The sequence below is a fragment of the Eutrigla gurnardus genome, assembly GCF_963514095.1.
Source record: "Eutrigla gurnardus genome assembly, chromosome: 10".
Taxonomy (NCBI): Eukaryota; Metazoa; Chordata; class Actinopteri; order Perciformes; family Triglidae; genus Eutrigla; species Eutrigla gurnardus.
Genome location: NC_139924.1, coordinates 2,991,501 through 3,013,445, shown reverse-complemented (window position 1 = coordinate 3,013,445; position 21,945 = coordinate 2,991,501). Strand labels below are relative to the sequence as shown.

Sequence of the window (21,945 nt, the reverse complement as noted above, 5' to 3'; positions counted from 1 at the left end):
ACCTTCAGAATAATCTTCATTCATATAGATACTGGTTCCTTTCAGTTCCTTAGCTTTTCCCAGCACAGCCATTTTGTCTTTGTGCCTGAGGAATTTGATCACAACAGGTCTAGGCCTCTTACCAGAGTAGCCAGATGGATTACCAGACCTATGTGCACGTTCAATCTCCATCCGACTGCAGTCCAGATGAAGTTTCTCAGTGATCACACTCCTGACTTTATCCTCTGTCTCCTTCCAGCTCTCATTTTGTGACTCTGAAATACCATCCACAACAATGTTATTCCTTTTTGATTGACCCTCCAAGTAGTCAGCTTTATCAGTTATTTTTATCATAGTCTCACACATTATCTTGATGTCAGTGCGAGCAGATTTACTCTCCGACTCAATCCTCTCATTGTTCTTTATTAGATCTTCAATCTCTCTCTGAGAAAATTGCAGGCTGCATTTCAGTTCTTGTGTCTCTTTGGTCAGTTGGTCAATCCGTTTGTTCACATTATTCACCAGTATATCCACAACTGTCTTGAAATTACTTTCCTGCTGCTGTAAAAGTTGCATAAACCAGTCCTTTTGCTGATTCAATAAGAATATTGTTTAGATATTATCTAAACAATATTCTGACATTTTCAATATTTTTGACCTGCCATGGCAAAACCAGCAACAAGTCGGGTGGGACGAATTTGCGTAAACGAGAAAATAAGCTTTTTTTTCACAATGAGTGATTTTCGTTTTTTTGCAGAATATGCAAGTTGAGATCATGAAGAAGCCACTCTATGTTTCAGATAACAGTATTGGTTGCCGTAAAAGTATACATTTTGTATTTGTAGTTTCGGAAAAAATCTGCCGTGTCTCTGTCTTTGCTGGGGCTTGTAGAGGCGATGCAGTTTATTTCCATACATCACCGTTGCCCATTCACGCGCCGTTGTTATTTTTTCGGCCAACCACGTTAAAAGCGAAACACATGGCTACTAAAGCCTCGGTTATGCTTCCGCGTAGTGATCATGCAATGGCCACGCAGAGGTAGAGGGCGCTATGTTTTTTGTAAAGACTGACCGACTGACCGAGACTCTTGACGTATATCGTCGTTAGCCTCGTTATAGCCTATTTGTTTACCTTCCGGCTTTAAACAGCCACAATTTTTCAGTGTTTTATTTCTTTGTGCAAAAGCGACAAGGTGCAAACAATAAAAGTATTAAAAGTTTAAATGGCAGTGTTTATGAGTGGAAACCGGAAAAGCGGTCTCCAGCGGATGTAGTTAGCGGACCAATCACAGCCAATGCCGCTGCGTTGGTGCTACGTCGCCTCGACGCGCGTCTAGGATTTTCGGGAGGTGCACGTCAGGCCCTTGCGGTGGACGTAAGGGGGGTCCGCAAGGACGCAAGGAGTCCGTAAGCCCCCTTGCGTTGTGTCAACGCGGAAGCATAACTTGGGCTTTATACAGCGCCCGTGCCACAGCAGTTGATCAGCTGGAGCGGAAGATATCAGAGCTATATCTACGGTTACATTTCAACGGGATAAAGACAGTGAAATGGAGGAAATCCGTAACTTTGACTGCAAATGCTACGGAAGAAGAAAGGAGAACTCTCTCCTTGGAAGACGTACAGCATACGGATGGATTCTTTAGCTGCCGAAAGAGAGCAAACGGACACGTCGGAGATGACTGCATCCACCAAAAAGCCGCAGACGAAAAGAAAGTCCGCCAGGATCTCTTATTTCATCGCAGCCAATGAAGTCTTCAGGAATACTAGAGTTTATTATGGGGTGAGTTTCTGTTAACATCCAAGTTATCTACTTTGCTTAGCTAGCTAAGCTAGCTCAGTACTGTTGTTTTAAAATTATATGCACATCAAAACTAAGCTGTAATGGGAGGTTTTTGGCTTGTAATGTGGGCATCTGATTTAACAGTAAGGTGCCAAGGGGCCTGTTGGCATTGCTTGAATTGACTGTGATGCTAATAGTTTAGCAACTAGCCTACCTGAGGACAATAGGCTAGTTGCTAAATCATTAGCAGGCTAACAGCAGATATCACTGAGTGACATCTGTAGGGGGGAGGGCTTATCTGAATGAGATGCAAATGAGCACCATTGTGTTTCCTTGCTCACCAGGTGAGGGGAGGTGAGATTTGCAAATATTTCAGGCCAGTTTTCTCAGTGAACGGTTTTCAGAGAAGCATACATTCAAATGGCCACAACTTTGTCAAATATGATTAGATTTCCATGTGTCAAAATGCCTCGACTTGTTCCTGGTTTTGTCGTGGCTGGTCACATTTCATATCGCAGAAATAATCCGCAACCAGATTCTTTGCGGAGCTAGCGTTTTTGCCAACGGGAGATTTATGAAATGTTTTAGTACATTTCTGTGTTGAAATACCTGCTTATATTTACTGTTTAATATGTGAAATATGATTAAAATCATATGCCTTAGTCAACGTATTTGCGCAATATTCTTATGCTTAATTTTCAACTGAAGCCACTTTCTTTCTGAGCCTGGGGGATTAAACCTATATGAAAATTATAATTTATTCATTGCACTACTTTGTGAACTACGGGAGTTGAACCCCTGTCGCCTGCACCGTGGGCGGTGCTGCTAGCCATTACACCACAGTGTCGCTCTGCAAGGCCGAAAATAAAGACTTATCACCTTTAGATCAATCGACTGTTTCATTCAGTTATACACATTAGATCGTGCAGTAATTGTCTGCCACGCCAACTATCGCTACTTTGCTGCAGTTACGTTGTTCCGCATTGATCTCAGGATGAGCTCGTTTTATACATAAACACTCAGTAAAATCTAATGACGCTCTCCCCGTTGCCAAGGTGAATCGTAGTATCGGAGCTCCATTAATGATGGCTTTATAGAGTCGGCAGGCACGCGCGTAACTCAGTTTACATACTCAGAGTTGACTGAACTAATTCAAAACCGCTGTTCTGAAACCAAAAACTCAGAGTTGCCCATCTCAGAGTTGGTCAACTCAGAGTTCAGGGTTAAGTTCAGAGTTTGTTGAACCTGCTTTGTGAAACGGGCCCCTGGAGAGTGGGCCAAGGCATCCAGTGGATTGTAGCTCTAAAGAGCTTTGGATATGTATCAGTATAGCGTGATCATAAGTCCTGAGGGCATTGGCACAGTGCCAGAGCGACAACAAGAGGAACACTGACAGACACAACAGAACTCTGACAGGTAAGAGTTGACGGCAAGCCGCCAAACACACTGGCGCCATCTTGCTTCTGCCTCTCATAGGAATTCTCTTCAAGGATCCTACGCTCCTCCTCTAGGTGAGTGAACATGGGCAGCTTTGCTGTCTCTCTCATGGCCAGTTGTGCGATGCACCCTGCTGGTTGATCGCCAATGTTGACTCTGGTGATAGCATATTCATCTATTTCTCCATCTTCACCGTCTCTCCAGAGAAATCTGTGGCGGTACATCTCCAGGTCTTCAAACCACACAGAATCGTACATTTTCTTGATGTCACCAAGGGCAGCATGGACTCCTCTTCTGAACCTTAGTAGCACTGCTCGGATGGGATTGAGGACATCAGGCCCTTTCAGAAGGAGGTAATTCATGCTGAGCCCTTTAAACTTCTGGCAGCTGTTCCATACCAGTCGCACAGGTGTTGTAATGGAGTGTGGGTTTGGTGGCACCAAGTGGCTAACGCACCATACTGAGCCTTTCCAGTTTGCGATGGTCTCCTTGGTGAGTTTCTTTGCTGCTTTCCTCTCCACCATCTCCTGGACTTGAGTTGTGTATGCCAAACGCAACTCCGGCTCTTTCCTGAGCTGTCTCTCTGTCCCCAGAAAGGTGGCCTCCACTGCATTCCTGTTGGGCAGCGAACTTGAACCTTCAACCCAGGGATATTTTGTGTGTCCCAGTGAGGCTCCTGACTGTGAGCATCTGCTTTCACATAGGTGAGGCCTTTCCTTGCCCTCTTTCCTCACTCATAGTCATGTCTTTGCCTCCTGGTTGACAGTTGCCGCACCGGCATCCTCCACACATGGGTTCGCAGGCTGCTCCAATGCTGTCCCCTTTCCACCAGTCTAAGAACTCTCTGCCAGCAGCTGTGCCTTTGGTTTCAGCTTTGAATTCTTGCATCTCAGCATTTTTTTGATACTTCACTGCTGTGGTTCTCATTGATCGTTCAAAGTGAGTCTCAGAATTGTGCAGGGCCATGTCCACTGCTTCACAGAGGTCTGATTGTGCGCCGCCAATGGTCTTTCCTCAAGGGCTTTCCCAAAGGACGAGATCTCCTACTACTTTTTGGAGTGAGTCTTCCTTCATGTTGGGTGATGAGAAGCTCAACGTGCTCTGGCCTTTGAAGGTCTTCCAGGTTGGTGTCGGGGAAGAACTTCTTGAGCTGTTGTGGTTTGATTACTCTGTGCACTTTTGCAATTTCATCCAAGCAATAGCAGATAAGCTCAAGAGCTCTCTCCGTGCCTCTAGGTGTCTAGACTCTCACCTTGAGTGAGTATCTTTAATAATTTCTCCTGTTCCTCCGTGAGTGTTAGCCTTCTGGTGCTGGGTTTTCCCACTTTCTCAGATTCTTTCCTTTAAATCCTCCTTTCAGGCAAAGAAAGAAATGGTGGTCTGAGGAGCCTCCTCTCTTACAGTCTCTGTTCCTGCACCGGTAAATGTCCAAACATTCCTCATCCTCTGCATGACATATGAGGCATCTTCTGCATGCTCCAAGCTTTTCAACAGCATTTAGCTTCTCCTCAGGCTTTAGTTCTTTGTAGGGATGAGCGAGTACAGCATTATCTGTATCTGTATCTGTATCTGTTAACCATATGAATTATCTGTATCTGTATCTGTACTCGGAGTGGGCGGGGCCTAACCCGAAAGTGGGCGGGGTTTAAGTTAAGAAAACTCTGACTGGTATTCTCTGTGTCACTCATTATTCTGTATCACTGATCATGAGAGAGGGAGGGGGGGGGGGGGGGGGGGCGTGTGTGTAGCTTAATATTATTTATACCACTACTAGCTTTATTTTATTTTTTATCCAATACAGCAAGAAAGTGTCAGACACTCAGTGCAAGAAGTAAAAAAAATAAAATAAAAAAAAACGTTAGAGCCAGTTGACGGTTAAAAAAAAAAAAAAACTCCCGACGGCAGAGAGAGAGAGGTGGAGGGAGAGAGAGAGAGAGAGAGTGTGTGTGTGTGTGTAGCTTGATTTCCAATATTTATACCACTACCAGCTTTATTTTTTCACGAAATACAGCAAGAAAGTGTTAGAGCCAGGCAGCCAGATGACGGTTAAAAAAAGAAAAAGAAAAATCTCCGACAGGCAGAGACGCAACGCGAGTCGGCACCACATCTGAACGAAGTACCAGAACTCTACTAGTTCATAAGTAAGTACCAACCTAAGTAATAACAAACCTGAAGCTGAAGAAAGAAACCCTAAACATTAACGGAAAACGACCCGCGAACCTGAGTGACTGAGGGAGAGACAGAGAGCTGTTCTGTGTGTGAGTGATCAGAGCGGACACAACAACACGTCTGCGAGTGTGTAGGGGAGGGGCTGTAGCATATCACAGGACGCAGACACAGTCAGCTACCCAATGAGGATTTTTATTTAATCCGAGCACAGATATTGACTCGTATTACTCGTATAATACTCGTACTCGGCAAAAGTGCTTTATCCGTACCGGATACTCGTTTCAGCCGAGTATCCGGCTCAACTCTAACTTCTTTGAACCTTTTGCAAAAGAAAATCTTCTCACTGTGCCTTTCATCTTTCCTTGTGGACTTTGTGGAGGCATACTTCTTATTCAGGTAAGTAGGCCTCTTTTCAGACTGACCACTTCCACCCAGTTGGTCTAGTTTCTCCAGAATGTCCTCCTAAGTCTTTAAGAATGTAAGAAGGCTGTCGAAGTGACTGTCAGGTGTGACTCCATTTCTTGGATTGACAATGAATGTGAGCAGTCTCTCTTCATATTGTCTGGCAGTTTGATCTCTATGGATCTGATCACCAAGGCCCAGTATTTCAAAACTTGTAATCTGGATCAGAATAATCCGGATAATGAAATCCTCCTTTTCTCAGTCATGGATCAAGGTGATCCTGCTGACTTTATCTGAGCATTTCAAAACACTGGCCGGGTGGATCACCGTGATCCCGACCTGGCTGGATACAGATTACCAAATCTCAAGTCTCCGACTCCGGATCTGAAACATGGCGGACTACTTCACGGAAGGAGCAGCTGGGTGCACAACTTTCACGTCAAAAATGTAAGTTTACCGTTGTCTAATGTTGAGCGGTTTAAGGACCATGTGAACGCCAACCAACATATCGTGGTAGCTAACTATATGAATTGTCACGTACTTAAAGTGTAAGTTTGGCGGAAATTGAAAATAAAGCTATTTTCTGAATGAAAATACATCAACTAAGCCGTGGAGGAAGTAATTTTCGCTCATCACGCAGTTCAGAGCTAGCACGGGTGGGAGCTAGAGTCCAAAATCGCAAACAGTGGGTTAGCATGGGGCCAACAGCCACACGCTTTCAAAATCGCATTTTTAAACCACTAACATTGCTCAAAACAGCGCCAAACCTCGTCAGCAGCTTGCTCTGGGTGTCTACACATAAAACGAAGCACCAACAACTCAGTTCATGAACCCGAAGTTTATAACAGAAGACAGTTAAGAACACTCACCAATTCTACCCCTGCCAGCTCCTCGCGAAGGATAGTCCGTAAGTGTCAATTACCGAACGCAATGCAAAAGTGAAAGTGAAACTGAAGATTTCGCCCAGAATAAAACGAGTATACTTTTAAATTAGTGGCAGTTTGGCCAAATATAAGTTAATAACGGTGGGTAAAAACGTTGGGATAGTTTGTATACACTTCCAATCAGTTCAAGACAGCAGCCTTATCTGAAGCACATACATGTCACGCGAGATCTCACACGGGAACACGAGAGCTGCGTTCGGTAATCGACACTTACGGACTATCCTTCGCGAGGAGCTGGCAGGGGTAGAATTGGTGAGTGTTCTTAACTGTCTTCTGTTATAAACTTCGGGTTCATGAACTGAGTTGTTGGTGCTTCGTTTTATGTGTAGACACCCAGAGCAAGCTGCTGACGAGGTTTGGCGCTGTTTTGAGCAATGTTAGTGGTTTAAAAATGCGATTTTGAAAGCGTGTGGCTGTTGGCCCCATGCTAACCCACTGTTTGCGATTTTGGACTCTAGCTCCCACCCGTGCTAGCTCTGAACTGCGCGATGAGCGAAAATTACTTCCTCCACGGCTTAGTTGATGTATTTTCATTCAGAAAATAGCTTTATTTTCAATTTCCGCCAAACTTACACTTTAACACCAGACTGTAGCGATCTCTAATTGAGCCGCGGCCTTGCTAACGGTAGCTAACTCGGCTCCATTGAATTGCGTGTTAAGCAGCTAGTGGGCTAGCGGTAGCTGGCTTTGTTTACAAATTTTGCAGTCCATGGTTTGATTTACAAGGTAATTAATCTGACGTACATTATACCATAACTGTTTAAACTAACATCAACCTGTTCGGAGTTTATTAGCGTAATGTCATTGGCAACACAGCAGAGTTAAAATAGGCTACATGTAAAAAAAAAAATAGGCTACATGTGTACAGACCAGACTGCTACAGTGCTTTGGAAACCTAACATTTCACTGTGTATGTGTGTTGTTTATGAACTCTGCAGTTCATTCAGAAGTGTCAGAATGCTACAGTAATGCTGGGAAAATCATGCTGTTGTCATCATGCACACTATTTCTGTGACTATTGTGGATTCCCAATGAAGACAAAGATATTACTCATACTCCTTCCCTTTCTTCTACTTTCAGAGCCCACTCAGCTATTAAGGACAGGGTCTGTATGAGTGCTGGAAATCCTTGGAAATGCTTCAATTGCAGTGATAAGTTGTTGGATTTTGAATTAAGTGCTGGAGTGTTTGAAGTTGTAGTTGCATTATTTTAGATACATTTTTTCCATCCTAATTTGTCTCTCTTTATGTAGAAGGCTCTCACTAAACATAATTGTGGTAATTTAAAGTAAAATAGCATCTGATTTGGTTAAGTAAAATAATCAGTTTGTACACAAACTGAAATACATTGCTGCATGTTTTAAAATCACATTCAAGAAAGTTCCAAACATTTTAAAAGTGCATTTTTAAGCTTTTGACTTAAGTCAAATTGGTCTTTGTTAAATCAAAATACGGGCATCGTGTACAGACTCAGGCCATCTCACAACACAGTTGGTGACAACGAGGTCAGCATTCCCCACAAGCTGCACGTTAATGCTGTGCCGGCACTTTCTGTTGACATACTCCCATTCCCTGGCATGAGGTGCCTGGATATGCACATGCTCACAGTCAATAACACCAATAGTATTGGGCACCCCCCCCCCCTCCCCTCCCCTCAATGAGAAAAACCCCCTCTTGGTCCTTGCCATTTCTTAATTTTCAGGCCATTTCACAAATTGACCTTGAAGACTGGTAAGGGCAGATGACACTGAGTGCACCACATGGCCTACTGTTGCCTTTGTCACTGCCAGTCCATCTCCAATGACTTCAAAGAAGGAACCACATGCATAGAAGCGTAGAGCTATGAGCACTTGCTCCTCCACAGTCAAGGCATGGGTCCTCAGAGTGGCACGTTCAAGGTGAGGACGAAGAATATTGCAGATGAAAGCAATATCATCTTGCCCAAATCTGTATCGTGCATACAGCTCATCATTGGAGTAATTCTCAAGCTGGTTGGGCATTCAGCATAGTGTTGTGGCTTACTAAAATATACTAAAATATCATACCTTGTTTGGCACTTTCAGCATCCCTGGCCAGACCAATGTGTCTGCAAAAATTAAAGTGGAAGTTTGGGCTGCCATAACAGAAGAAGTAAATGCCACTGGCAGTGGCCAACTAAGGACGGCGGAGCAGGTAAAACTTTGGTGGAAGAACTTAAAACAAAAAACCACCAAGGACCAGGCAGAAGCAAAGAACCCCCAAACTGGGCTGAGACATTGTCAATCCAAGTCAAATCCACCTCTGAGGTGGGATCCAAATTATCCTGAAATTTTTGTATTAAGTTGATCCAGATCTCTGCCTTAAGTTTTGAAATACCCAAATCCAGCCTTTTATCTGGATTCAAGGGAGGATTGGATTACCAAAGCTGAATCCTGTTCTTCAGGATTCTCTGGATCTGTGTTGAAATACCCAGTTTTCAGATTGAAATACTGGGCCCAGTGCCAAGCTCCAGTGCTTTCAAGCTCAATAAGGTCATTCAGGGCCTTTTCTACAGCTTGAATTAGGTCAATCATTTCCTTGGCTGGTGTGAAGGGTGGATCCTCTCAGGTCCTCAATTATTTCCAAGGAAATTGTTGCCATGTTTCCATACCTGTTTTGAAGTACTCTAAATATGTCTTCAGCATTGTTGTATTGTGACAGGCCCAGGTCCCTGCATATTCTCTCATCCACACTGTCAACTTCAACTTTCAACTTTACTTTATTTATAGAGCACTTTTCATACATGAACATGTAACACAAAGTGCTCTACACACATAAAAAAAGAAAATAGAAAAAACAACTACAAATAAAACCCCTCCCTCCCACCCTCCATACTACACACACGCACACACACACACCTGCACACTCTCACTAATGACAATAGGGAGACATGGCATGACACTGATGATTGAGGAAACGCTATCTTTGGGGCCATCCACACTGGGAGGAGGCGTACGCTGTGCCACAGGGGGCACCAGTGCCCAGGCCCCCCGACCCCGACAGACAACAGTCAGCCGAGCCGAAGGGACCCAGGGACAGCGCCCCCAGCAGCAGCCCAGACACAGCTCCCAGTGTGGAAGACCCCCCTGAGGAAACACTGGAGTTAAAGCTAAAAACTAAAAGCATAGTCAAGGGGTTGGAACTTCTTCACTTCCACTGAGTCAATTCGGCTCTCCCTGCTTTTGCAGGCTCTCCCATTCGCCCCTCCATCTGTGGAAATTCCTCTTGAACCCTGTTAATTTAGGTAGGCTGGTCGGCTTTATTCTCAACACTGGTTGTGGAACTGTCATAAGTTGAGGCTCTCTTCCTCTTTCCTCCTCTGCGATTCTTTGTGCAGTGAGGAAATCTGCTCTTCTGGCTTTGAGGTTGTTGCCAAGTGCTCTCAGGTCCTTTACTCATGTCATCCTGCTGCTGCTTGCTAAGCTTGACTTCTTCACCCTCATCGGTTCCAGCTTCATTGTCTGCCAGTAGCCCCACCCTGTTTTCATCATTTGCATTGCTGACATGCCTTGCCAGGGAACTGAGCTTGCTGAACTCCTCTTGTAGCTCATGTTTGATCATGTCATCTACAGCTCTGCTCAAACTACCGTTTGCTTGCTTGGCGAAGGCAGTTTTAGCTAAGGTCCTCTCGCTTCAGTTGCTTGACTGTTTTCCCAAGAGTTTTTTTTGCCATGGTGAAGAGTTTCCAGTAAGTTTTCCTTTGCGTCGACAGCTTGACTCCAGGCCTTTGATCCTAATCTTAACTGCCACGCTGGTTTTCAACTGTCAAGTTCTGTGTTTGTGACCACAACTCTGCCCAAACTTGAAAAACTACTTGATCAACTGCCGAAGGATGCAAAGGACAACTCAATTCTTCTTATTCTCTGATTTTTATTTTCTTGAAGATGGATTTGGGTTTGATGGTTTCAAGGGACATAAACAGAATGATGGAATATGAGGGAATGGAATAGGTTGATGACCTTCAAGATAAACAGAAAAGACATGCATTAATCTCAAATAAATTCCAATAAACATTTTCCCTCCAAGTTTTCCTAAAAAATAAATATTACCGTTACTTAATTCTCAAAAAAACAGTCATTCAAATTTAACCTAGTCTCAAACCAATGTAATGATTAAAGTAACAATATACATACTTCATCATTGAGTTCAGATAAGTTTCAACAAAATACATAAACTTAAATTAGCATAACCAAAATTATCCAACTTAAACTTCTTCTTACTTATTAATTCAACCAAACAGTCATGGAGAAGCATGACCTCAACACATCGTCCACATTCAAAGTTGTTTTTTCCTACCAGTTGCATCTTCTGGTTGATCAGGAGCTGTGGTCGTGTCCAGGGACAGGTGAAAGGGCTAACTGAGCTACCTCCAAACATTTCATGCCATGCATTTCCAGTGGGTGCGCAGGCGAATATGTTCCCCCTAGGAGCACTTTCTAAGAGTTTGGGTTCCACCAACTTAATTTTGCATGTGGTCTCCCTCTGCAGGCTTAAAGTACTACAACTGTTAATATTATTACAACTGTTAATACTACTTCCACAACTGTTAATATTACTACTACTGTTAATACTACTACAACTGTTAATATGACTACTACTGTCAATACTACTACTACTACTACTACTGTTAATACTACTACTACTACTAATAATAATAATAATAATAATAATAATAATAATAATAATAATAACTACTAGTGTTAATACTACTACTACTGTTAATACTGTTAATATTACTACTACTCTTAATACTACTAATACTGGGAATATATACTAATAATAGTTTTTCTTATGAGCACTAAAACTATTTTATCAATTCTTTTAACAATTTTTATTTTATTAAACTCTTAACGCACCCACCACACACAATTGGCAAAACAGTTAATTTCATGCTCAAAATCACACATTGTAAACTTAACTCCAACATTAATTTATTTCAATTCAATTCAAAATACAATAATACACTAACACAATACACGATGTCTACCAAACACTAAAGCCAAGTTATGCTTCTGCGTTGACACAACGCAAGGGGGCTTACGGACCCATTATGTCCTTGCGGACCCCCCTTACGTCCACCGCAAGGGCCTGACGTGCACCTCCCAAAAATCCTAGACGTGCGTTTTATTGTTTGCACCTTGTCGCTTTTGCACAAAGAAATAAAACACGGTTCTGAAAAAGTTCTGAAAAATTGTGGATGTTTAAAGCTGGAAGGTAAACAAATAGGTTATAACGAGGCTAACGACGATATACATCACAAGAGTCTTGGTCGGTCGGTCAGTCTATACAAAAAAAACATAGCGCCCTCTACCGATGTGGCATTGAATTGCATTTCGACATGTAAACCCCACGCAGAACCATCACGATCTCACGACTGCCTCCAAGCAACTGCGTGGCCATTGCGTGATCAGTACGCGGAAGCATAACCGAGGCTTAACACATGTTCTCTTCCAACAGGAACATCTTGTCAATCATAGCACAATGTCATAAAACACTAACTGTCATGACCCACCGGCCGTGAGCCTGGCCTCCTTCATGGTATGCGTGTTAATGTATTTTTTGTATTTTTTCTCCCTTTTAGTGTGCCTGCTGTGTGCTTGGTGCGTTTTGGTTTGGTGTCGGTCTCTGTGTTCTGCTTTCCCCCACAGGAACTGGAAGCCACTGATGGGCGTGGTCACTGGAGCTTGTGCCTACACACCTGCGGTTCATCACACCACTCGGCTCAGCTGCTCTTCATCAACCATCAACTCACCCTACATAAGCCAGGCCAACCTTCCAGTCCCCGCTGGATCGTTGAATCACCTTGTATGAGAGCAAGCCAGCAAACCCAAACTTTTCACTATTGTGAAGAACCTGTTGCTTATCTGTTTCTTCCCTGTCTCACCTCAGACCACCTCGCCCTGAGCCTGCACTGGAACCTGGACCTCATACCCACTCTGACTCAGCTGAATCTCCGGAATCTCAATAAAACCACTCTCTTTAAACTTAAACTCTGGTTTAAAACCAGAGTTCTGGGGCCTCATGTATCAATGTTGCGTACGCACAAAAACATGGCGTACGTAATTTTCCACACCAACGTTCAGATGTATCAAAAGTGAAATGAGCGTGGAAATGTGCGGTGTCCCACGGCAGCTTCATGGCTGGCGTACGCACGTTTCTACAGCTATTGTTCCTTTGGCGACACTCTGAGGTGATGCTGGGAAACTGTTAATTATGTGAAAATAATTAGTCCTCAGAGTAATGTGCACATCAGAGACACATTAATGGACAATTAACACACACGTGTTTGCAATCATATGGATGGATATAAAAGCATGCGCAAAGTGATGAAAAAATGGCATTAACAATGGCAGCATGGTCTTGTTAGAAGACATCGCAAACGGTAACATCAGACGTGAGAGGGTGTTTAGAGAACGGGAGGATATGTTAGCAAATGACGACAACTGGCTCATGAGTCGTTTTAGGTTGCCGAGGCCAGTGTTACTGGAGCTGTGCGCAGAGCTGCGGCCGGCCCTAGAAAGAAACACAGCCAGGAGCCAGGGGTTGTCCGTGCCCACACAGGTGCTGACCACTCTGGGGTTTCTGGCAACAGGAGCCTTCCAGAGGGAACTGGCCGATCGGTCAGGAGTGTGCCAGTCCACTCTGAGCCGAGCCATGCCAGCGGTGTGGGACGGGATCATAAGAATGTCATCCAGGTACATCAAATTCCCATACAATGCTGTTGAACAGGCCAACATTAAAGCGCAATTTGCAGCAAGAGCCGGTTTCCCTAATGTAATCGGAGCTATTGACTGCACACATGTTGCTATAAAAGCGCCATCACAGGATGAATTTGTTTTTGTCAACAGGAAACATTTTCATTCAATAAATGTTCAAATAATATGTGATGCACAAATGCAGCTCACCAACATCGTGGCAAGGTGGCCTGGTTCAACGCATGACTCGTTCATTCTTACTAATAGCATGGTTGGTAACAGGCTGGAGGCTGGCACGGTGCGCGATGGGTGGCTTCTCGGTGAGTAAATGTATCCGTTTAATTGCACCCCGAATGTAAACCAGCACGATGCCCATTTGGGCACGTGCATTCAAATATGTGCATTTGTTTTTCCCTGGTGAAAATAGAGCGGCAGAGCTATCTAACAAGCCCTTTATTGTCTCCTTGTGTTCAGTATTTGTGTCGATAAACGCGTGCGTAAAGTTGGAAATGTCACACTGCAGTAGCCACGGTGCACTTCTGCAGTCATTAATATATATGATAATATAATATATAATGTATTAATATCCTCCTGGCCCCCCGCCCGTTGCGGTCACGCTTCGGCGGTGGGCCGAAATCCTCCGCCTCACCTCCACCTTCACGTCGGACCATTTCTTTTTTATTTCAGGGAGTGTGCGCTGCTCCGACCCCACAGCGTTCACTGCCTCACACACACGCTCCCACTCACATTTGCATATTTAAATGGAGGCGTGGACAGGGAGGAGTTTAGCACTTCTACATGTGCGCTCAATTCCACGTTGATTGGGATGTACAAAGGAAAAGTGCTTGGATCCATGCGTACGCACACTTTGATACATCTGATTTTTTTTGTGCGTACGACAGTTTCTGGATTCTAGCGTACGCCATGTTTCAGTAGGAAATCCACGCAATTCTTAGTACATGAGGCCCCTGGTCACTGGTCCTGACACTAACATCAGATGGAATTACAGAAACTGCATTATTGTGTCAGGTCTGCCCTAATACAATAGACAGTATACTGTAGAGTTCATGGATTATGTTTTGCACTACAGTTTTTTTTAAGCCTCTCTACATATTTGTTTTGTTGGGTTTAGTAAAGCATGCATTTTGTTTCTTTTGCTGCAGAAATTTAATACAAAACATTGACCGATCTCAGAATAGCTTTATAGAATGTACGGTTTATGAAAAAAACACAGAGACAGAACTGCTGCAGTAAAAGCTTATTTGCTACAGAACATTACTGCAAGATAACATGGTACTCTTCTTCCTCTATCTTGTCCTGGTACTCGTCTTCCCCTCCCTTGTCCTGGTACTCGTCTCCCTCTCCCTTGTCCTGGTACTCGTCCTCCTCTCCCTTGCACTGGTCCTCGTCTCCCTCTCCCTTGTCCTGGTACTCGTCCTCCTCTCCCTTGTCCTGGTACTAGTCTTCCTCTCTCTTGTCCTGGTACTCGTCTTCCTCTCCCTTGTACTGGTCCTCGTCTTCCTCTCCATTGTCCTGGTACTCTTCCTCCTCTCCCTTGTCCTGGTACTAGTCTTCCTCTCTCTTGTCCTGGTACTCGTCTTCCTCTCCCTTGTACTGGTCCTCGTCTTCCTCTCCATTGTCCTGGTACTCTTCCTCCTCTCCCTTGTCCTGGTACTAGTCTTCCTCTCTCTTGTCCTGGTACTCGTCTTCCTCTCCCTTGTACTGGTCCTCGTCTTCCTCTCCCTTGTCCTGATACTCGTCTCCCTTGTCCTGGTACTCGTCCTCCTCTCCCTTGTCCTGGAACTAGTCTTCCTCTCTTGTCCTGGTACTTGTCTTCCTCTCCCGTCCTGTTACTTGTCTTCCTCTCCCTTGTCCTGGTACTCATCTTCCTCTCCCTTGTCCTGGTACTTGTCTTCCTCTCCCTTGTCCTGGTACTCATCTTCCTTCCTCGCCAATAAATATTTTTATACGTAGTCATTGTTGATAGCTCTCTCAAACACAAACAAACAAACACACACACCACATATAAAACCAGAAAGGGGAATTTAAAGGTCCCATAGTATGAAAAACAGGTTTTCTCTGGTCTCTACACCTATAAACTGGTCCTCCCTGAGCCTGTCAACTCCCAGAATGAGGAAAACAAGCGACTCCTGCATGGTTTCTGCAGCCTCCCCACTGGTAGAACGGCACTCCTACGGGCTGTTCAGATTCAGCTCCTGTTAAAAGAATTTGTTGATGAACGGACAAATTCACCCAAGGAGGAGATCAGAGACAGAGAAGTAAAGTCGACGTCGGACTTTAATCTTGGCCAAGAGGAGCAGTTACAATGCAACGTGTGAGGATGCTACAGAGAAAGTGCTCAAATCAGTGCTGTGACTTGAGTCTTTTTAAAGGGTTCAGGAGATGATGCGTCATTGAAAGTTAACCTTCGTGTAGAACAAGACATCATGTGCACAAGGAGCCTGATAACAAGACATGAGTTTATACAAAATTCTTATAACAGTAGTCATCGTCACGTAACGAAGGGAGTCATTTGCATAGGTCAAACTCCTCTGATGATAGGAGATATCTGAGAGGGGGTGTTCATCACCGAGGTGAAGTTCGGTGTGTCCTGATAGGCCGAACTCCTCTGATGATAGGAGATATCCGAGAGGGAGCGTTCATCACCAAGGTGAAGTTCAGTGTGTCCTGCGGTGAGACAGCCTTGACACTGACCCTCGTAAAAGGATCTGTCCCAACCATACGGGATCCAGCAACTAAACCTGAGCCACATAGGCGAGCCATAGGGATACATCCACGTAAACATTGGTGCATGCTATATCGCTAGCGTAAGCGGCATTGTCTCCATGGCTCTCCAAGTTAGCGATGACAGACGGAGCTCATTAGCTCAATTAAAGGTGCAGACACAGAAGCAGCCTGTTCTCAGGAGAGCTCAGCAGAGCTCATTTGAGCAACTTTTAGAGATGAAATTCAGGACCATGGATGGGTTTGGGGCAATGCATATTGAATACAGTGTTGTTGGACCTCTGACAGCTGTGTGAAATTGATGAAAAACTGTTTAATATGGGATCTTTAAAAGAAAGGAAGCCTGTCCAGATTGATGAATAAATATAGAGAAACAATAGAAATCTCTGTTGCCTTTGCATCTTTCTTCAGACACTTTAGCAGCAGTAAGCTAAATGGCCGGCCAGCAGAGGGCGCCAATGTGTAACATTCACTCTCCATTGCTAAAAGTTGTAATACTGCGTTTGTAAATACAGTATATTAACACATCAGTGACTGAAACCGTTTCCATATTCATTGTTTATCTGCGGTTTTGTTTTAAAATGTCTTCCTCCAGGAAGCAGGTTTTTTTCTCAAAGAAGGGAATGAATGAATGAAACACAGAAGCTGGATTTTTAAGTACACTGTTCTTTATTCATAGTGTTGCATGCATATATTTAAAATGTACATATTCATCAGGCCATACACTAGTCATTCATTAAATGTGGCACTCTGCCAAGAAGAACAGTCGCTTATCATTTCTGTGTTCTTAAAAAACAGGAGCCATAAAACGTCACTGAACTTGAACTGAACCTAAACCTTTTCTGTTGTTTCAAGTAGTTGATTGCAGTCTTGCAATGTTCTTCATTTTGCTCTTATCCCAATCACACAACACAAAAGAAGAGAACAGCCTGCCAACCATGATATCATTTCACATAAACAATTAGATAAAAGTAGAATATCTCAGTCAAAGTCTTCTCCATGTAACTTCTGAGTGAACATTGTTGCTGTCATGTGCAAAGCCCCCCTTCGGCATCTCACGCCCGGGGATTCCTGACCTCCACTTTGGGAACCTCTGGTCTAAAGTATTGAAAAAGCAACATACTTAGAACAAAAGGTTTGTAACACAGCCTCAATAATACCATTAAAATATGAATAAACATGACTTTCATTGTTGCTAACAAGCAAATGAAAACATTCATATCCGTGAGGAAACCTCTCACATTCACGTTGATGATGAATGAGATAATAACAGCTTTGAGACCAGTATTTACATTGTCCATAACACCTGCCATGACTTTGAGCCATGCCTGTGAGCTCAGAGGGACATGATTGGTTCCTGGCGTCTATGTCGTGGCGTTGAATGTCCCATGGAAGCCGTAGGGGATGTTGACGGGCACCACTGCCCTGCCCAGCTCCTCAAACGTTTTGGCATCTAAAACGAGGAGGAATGTACTCTTATCCTGCAAGGAACAAAGATACGGGGGGAAGTCATCTCCAAAGCTGTCCAGGTATGTTCACTGAGCATGTGCATTTGAATAAACATTTTATGTAAAAAAATGTTTTTTTTATTTAAGCACCAACATGTGCTCTGGGAAAGATAAAGGTACACGCCATGATTTTTGGCTGAATCCACCAATTTGTTTAACCCAATCTTTAAGTGTATCTCGTAGGTTTTGTTGACATGAAAGTGTCTCAAAGTGTAATTTCCATTACAAAGAGAAGTTGAGGTATAATCGTCTTTCTCCAGAGTCACTGACTAAGCCTGACTCACCTTATTGGGCGTGATGACCACAGACATGACAACGCCATCATCCTCCTCGGTGGCGTTAGGCGAGGGGACGAAGATGGGTTCGGACGGATAAAGACCAGGTTCTTCCCACACCTACGAGGTCCAGTTCAAGTTTCCGTTATGATATCTTACTTTTCTTTTACATTCAAATCTGATTGATTAAATGAGAGTACAAATCCTGTGCAAAGTTACTTCTGTAAATGTTTCTTGTTCTGCTTGTAATGATCATAGACTAGAACGTATCTCCACTTTATCCATGATAATGCTCTTCTAGACTCCGTGTGAGGCTACTCAGCTAAAAAATGAATATCCTTTATATTTATATAACAGCATACCTAACATACATACTTAAGTATTTTTTCATAATAACACATTTAACACACTTTACTATAAAAAACTTTCTATAAAAATAGGAAAAAACACCTTAAGTGAAAGTTACGTGTGCTTACTAAAGTGTACTGTCGAGTTGTTGAATATATTTTTGGTATATTTTAATAATATATGCTCAAAATGATATTCGTAACAATCCACTGTATTACACAATATTTTAAAAATGAATGAATTCATTGGAATGAGCCATACTTTAACTAGAACGACAAGAATATATGTTATATTGCTTAAATATTAATAGGGTAGTCACTTAATCTTCTAATGTAATATATTTGTATACAACACAAACAAAGCAAACTTTAACTTCATTAATCAGCATGTAAATTTGTACACGCCATACTTATATGTACTAAGTATACGTTAAAAGTTCACTAAATACACTTCAGCTATACTTTTCTAACTAAAGTATTGAAGTATTCTGATGATTAGTGTGTCTGCAAGTACATTCAAGTGTGTAATTAGTATATGAACACTGTGATCAGCCGGTGCTGCCGCGCTGTAACAGCCGGACACACAGCGACGGAGAGGGAACTGACCGTCATGCGTTTCCCATGGAGGTCCATCTTGATCAGCGTGTCTCCCACGAGATGTCTGAAGCCACAGCCGTAGAAGAAGCGGTAGGGTCGCATGTTGTACTTGCCGTAGTTGATCTGAGGGAACTCCAGACCCCCGTATTGATTCAGATCCTCTCCGTGGAGGTCCTCGTGGGTACACACGACCTGCAGAGACAGCATTGTGGTTACAGGATGAACTGTGGGAGAATGAAAGGTCTCAGCCATTCATGAAATCAGATCAAACGGGTCCCTCTACGTGGAAGCATCATTCTTATTATTGGTTTGTTTTACAGATAATTCAATGAATGTAACAGTCTTCACACAAAGACAAGAGAAATGAGGCTGGAAGTCCACCTTGTTCTTGGCGATCCTTATGGAGGTGGCTGTGCTGCTAGCCGGGTTCAGGTTCCGGCCGAAGGGCGTGTCATGGTCCACGTTGAGAGGCAGAACGAAACGGCGGGGGAAGACTCGACACAAGGTGTTGTACACCTGATGGAGGATGGGAACCACATAAATCCACACCTCTGGCAGCATGGAATGTACCATTAAAACCAAAAACCTGCTCACCTCGTCAAGGTCTTCTCCAGACTTTCGCAGGTTCTGGACGTTGTAGTTAGTGATGGCCAGGCCATCATCTGAAGCACACATATCTAGGACCAGGAAGCCGTCCTCCTCGTACGCGTTGATCTGGTGGAAAGTCGACAGCGGCTTGGCAAGATACTTGACGGCGCTCACCTGAAACACAATGTAATTCTTAGTTTCATAGAGAATGCACTGCGTTTCAGAGGAGTCAAGTCTGTGACAGAGCCTTACGTTTCCTGTCTGCTTGTTGATCAGGTGGAAGATTGTGTTGAGCTCCGGGTCCCACAGAAGGGCGTCACTGATGCTTTTCCCTCTCAGCTTACCTGTCACGATCTTCAACAAGTCCATCTTGATGGGCTGCTCAATGAACACCACGTAGTTCTCAGACATGGCTATGAAGGAGGGAGAAGTTCTGTTAGTCTCTGTTCAAAAGTCTGAAATTATCCAGTTGTAGTTGGCGTTGTGGTCCGACCTTCTTAGATCGGGACCAGTACCTAGTCCTGATCACACAGCAGTGCTCTCTTAGGCCCAAAATCCAAATCTGTAAAGCTCTGATTTGATCCATAGTACAAATATTTCGTTGTGAATTGACAACTTGGACTTTGGACAAAACAAGACAAGTATGTTACCTGGGATTCAGGGGAGCATTACTTTTACAAGTAACAACATTTCATAGTTCAAATGATCAATCCATTGAATGAATGAATGTACTTATCATTTATTTATGCAGGATGACCTTATGATTTATGATGATCTGTTTTACTTTGTATTATTTGTTTTTCACTAAAAAGACAAAACAAAAAGTGTTATGTCTGGGTAAAAATATGAGTTTTTTAACAAAATGTGAACTACAGTGATTCCAGTGAGTTTTCGAGCCATTTTAAGAGTTTGACATGACATTTTCATATGGTCCCGTGTTTTCACTACAGGCACCTGGCTCATCATTTCTACTTCAGTTGGAAAAGATGGACTGAGTGAAATACCAAGACTCCGGCGTGAGGAGCATTGCTCACCAAAGCTGTGGTAGTACGACGGTTTGCTCTTGTCCACCGAGGGAATCGAACACAGCACTGTGGCCCCCTCCAGGGTTTCTCCGGCGCTTTTCTTTGTCGCTGGCACTCTGATGATGTTGTAGTTTGATCCTGTCGGCACACGTGAAGATGACTCATCCATTCATGGACATTCAGTGACCCTCCCATGATGCAGTCTGTTTCCTACCTTTGGGGGAGTAGGAGTTCCCCATGTTGTAAGTGGTTCCATCCGGCTCGGTGTGAGGGTGAGCTGTCGCTCCGTTCACAGCGATGAATTTGCTCCAGTCCACCTGATGGTGCAAACACTTTGTTAAGTCTTCATTTCTGATTTATGAGCTTGTGCTCGTTTATAACCTCAGTTATCAGGAGTAAAGTGGCACGTCAATAAAACGAAGTGCCTGTATTCAACACCATGGTACCTTTTTAGTGGTCTCCAGAGTCTCGGGGTCCACCTTGTGCATGACATTGGTTTCGGTGCTGACGTAGTAGTCACCTTTGTAGGTCACAAAGCTCACGTTGGCATTGTCAGTGGGCTCTAGAGGGGAAAAGGAAGATGGCAGATTTACAGTACAGGTCAACCACAACTCACTGTTCATATATTGTGTATTTCATCAAACCTCCATGTACATGGGAGAGAATCAAAGACAAATCTTATTGGCTTCATTCAAAGAGTTCCTTTTCGTGCAGTTTGATCACAATACTCACTTGGCAATTCAAACCTTGACAGGAAGCGTTGGAAGAAGTTTTTACAGGGGTCCGGCATGGTGACGGTGCCAAACTCTGACACGACGATGCGGTTGTTCTCCTTGTTGGCTTTGTAGCTGTCGCTGGACAGGAAGCGGCTCTTGTATGTCACCTGTCCCTGAGAGATCTTGAACTGGTGCAGCAGAGCCATACCATCAAACCAGTGGTTGAACCTGGTGGTGTTGGAGGCAGCATGAGAAAGGAGTCAGCTTTGTGATGGAGTCGCTGCATCAACATCAACGCTTTCATATCTTATGCTCACTTATGGTTTCCGATCTCGAACTTTCCAGGCCCGTTTCTCAGGAAGTTTCCTTTGATCCATTCTGGGATGTAGCCGGTGATTCTGGTGCTGATGGGCTCAGGGGTGTCCTCCACTGACCTCACAATCTTCTCAATGCAAGGCAGACCGTGCACGTTTGTGAAGTGGCTGATGTTCTTGCTAGGTTTACATTTTTTTAAACCTATGGAGGTTAGCAAAAATATTGCAAACTATAGTCATATTTTCTATGTGTAAAAACAATCCCACCATTAGCTGGTAGAGTCAAATGTACCTGTTCTGTTCTGTTGTCGTGTGCTGGTGTCCATGGCTGCAGCTCCTGGTCCTGGATTTGTGCTCTCCTACAGCTGCAACACTCGCCTTTATACTGTCGTCCTGCCTGCGACGCCC

General features: G+C 43.8%; 1 protein-coding gene across 1 annotated transcript; it reads right to left on the bottom strand.

Moving 5' to 3' along the window:
* Positions 1-17,006: 17,006 nt before the first annotated feature.
* LOC311019929 (carotenoid-cleaving dioxygenase, mitochondrial-like) lies at positions 17,007-21,945 on the bottom strand. Its single transcript, XM_084019594.1, has 12 exons — positions 21,830-21,945; positions 21,541-21,739; positions 21,240-21,451; positions 20,954-21,069; positions 20,722-20,824; positions 20,517-20,645; positions 19,735-19,895; positions 19,489-19,656; positions 19,276-19,410; positions 18,904-19,086; positions 17,960-18,070; positions 17,007-17,648 (listed from the first exon to the last, which is right to left on the bottom strand). Exons 1-12 carry the CDS (start codon positions 21,861-21,863, stop codon positions 17,532-17,534), a joined length of 1,668 nt encoding a protein of 555 aa, XP_083875720.1. The 5' UTR covers positions 21,864-21,945; the 3' UTR covers positions 17,007-17,531.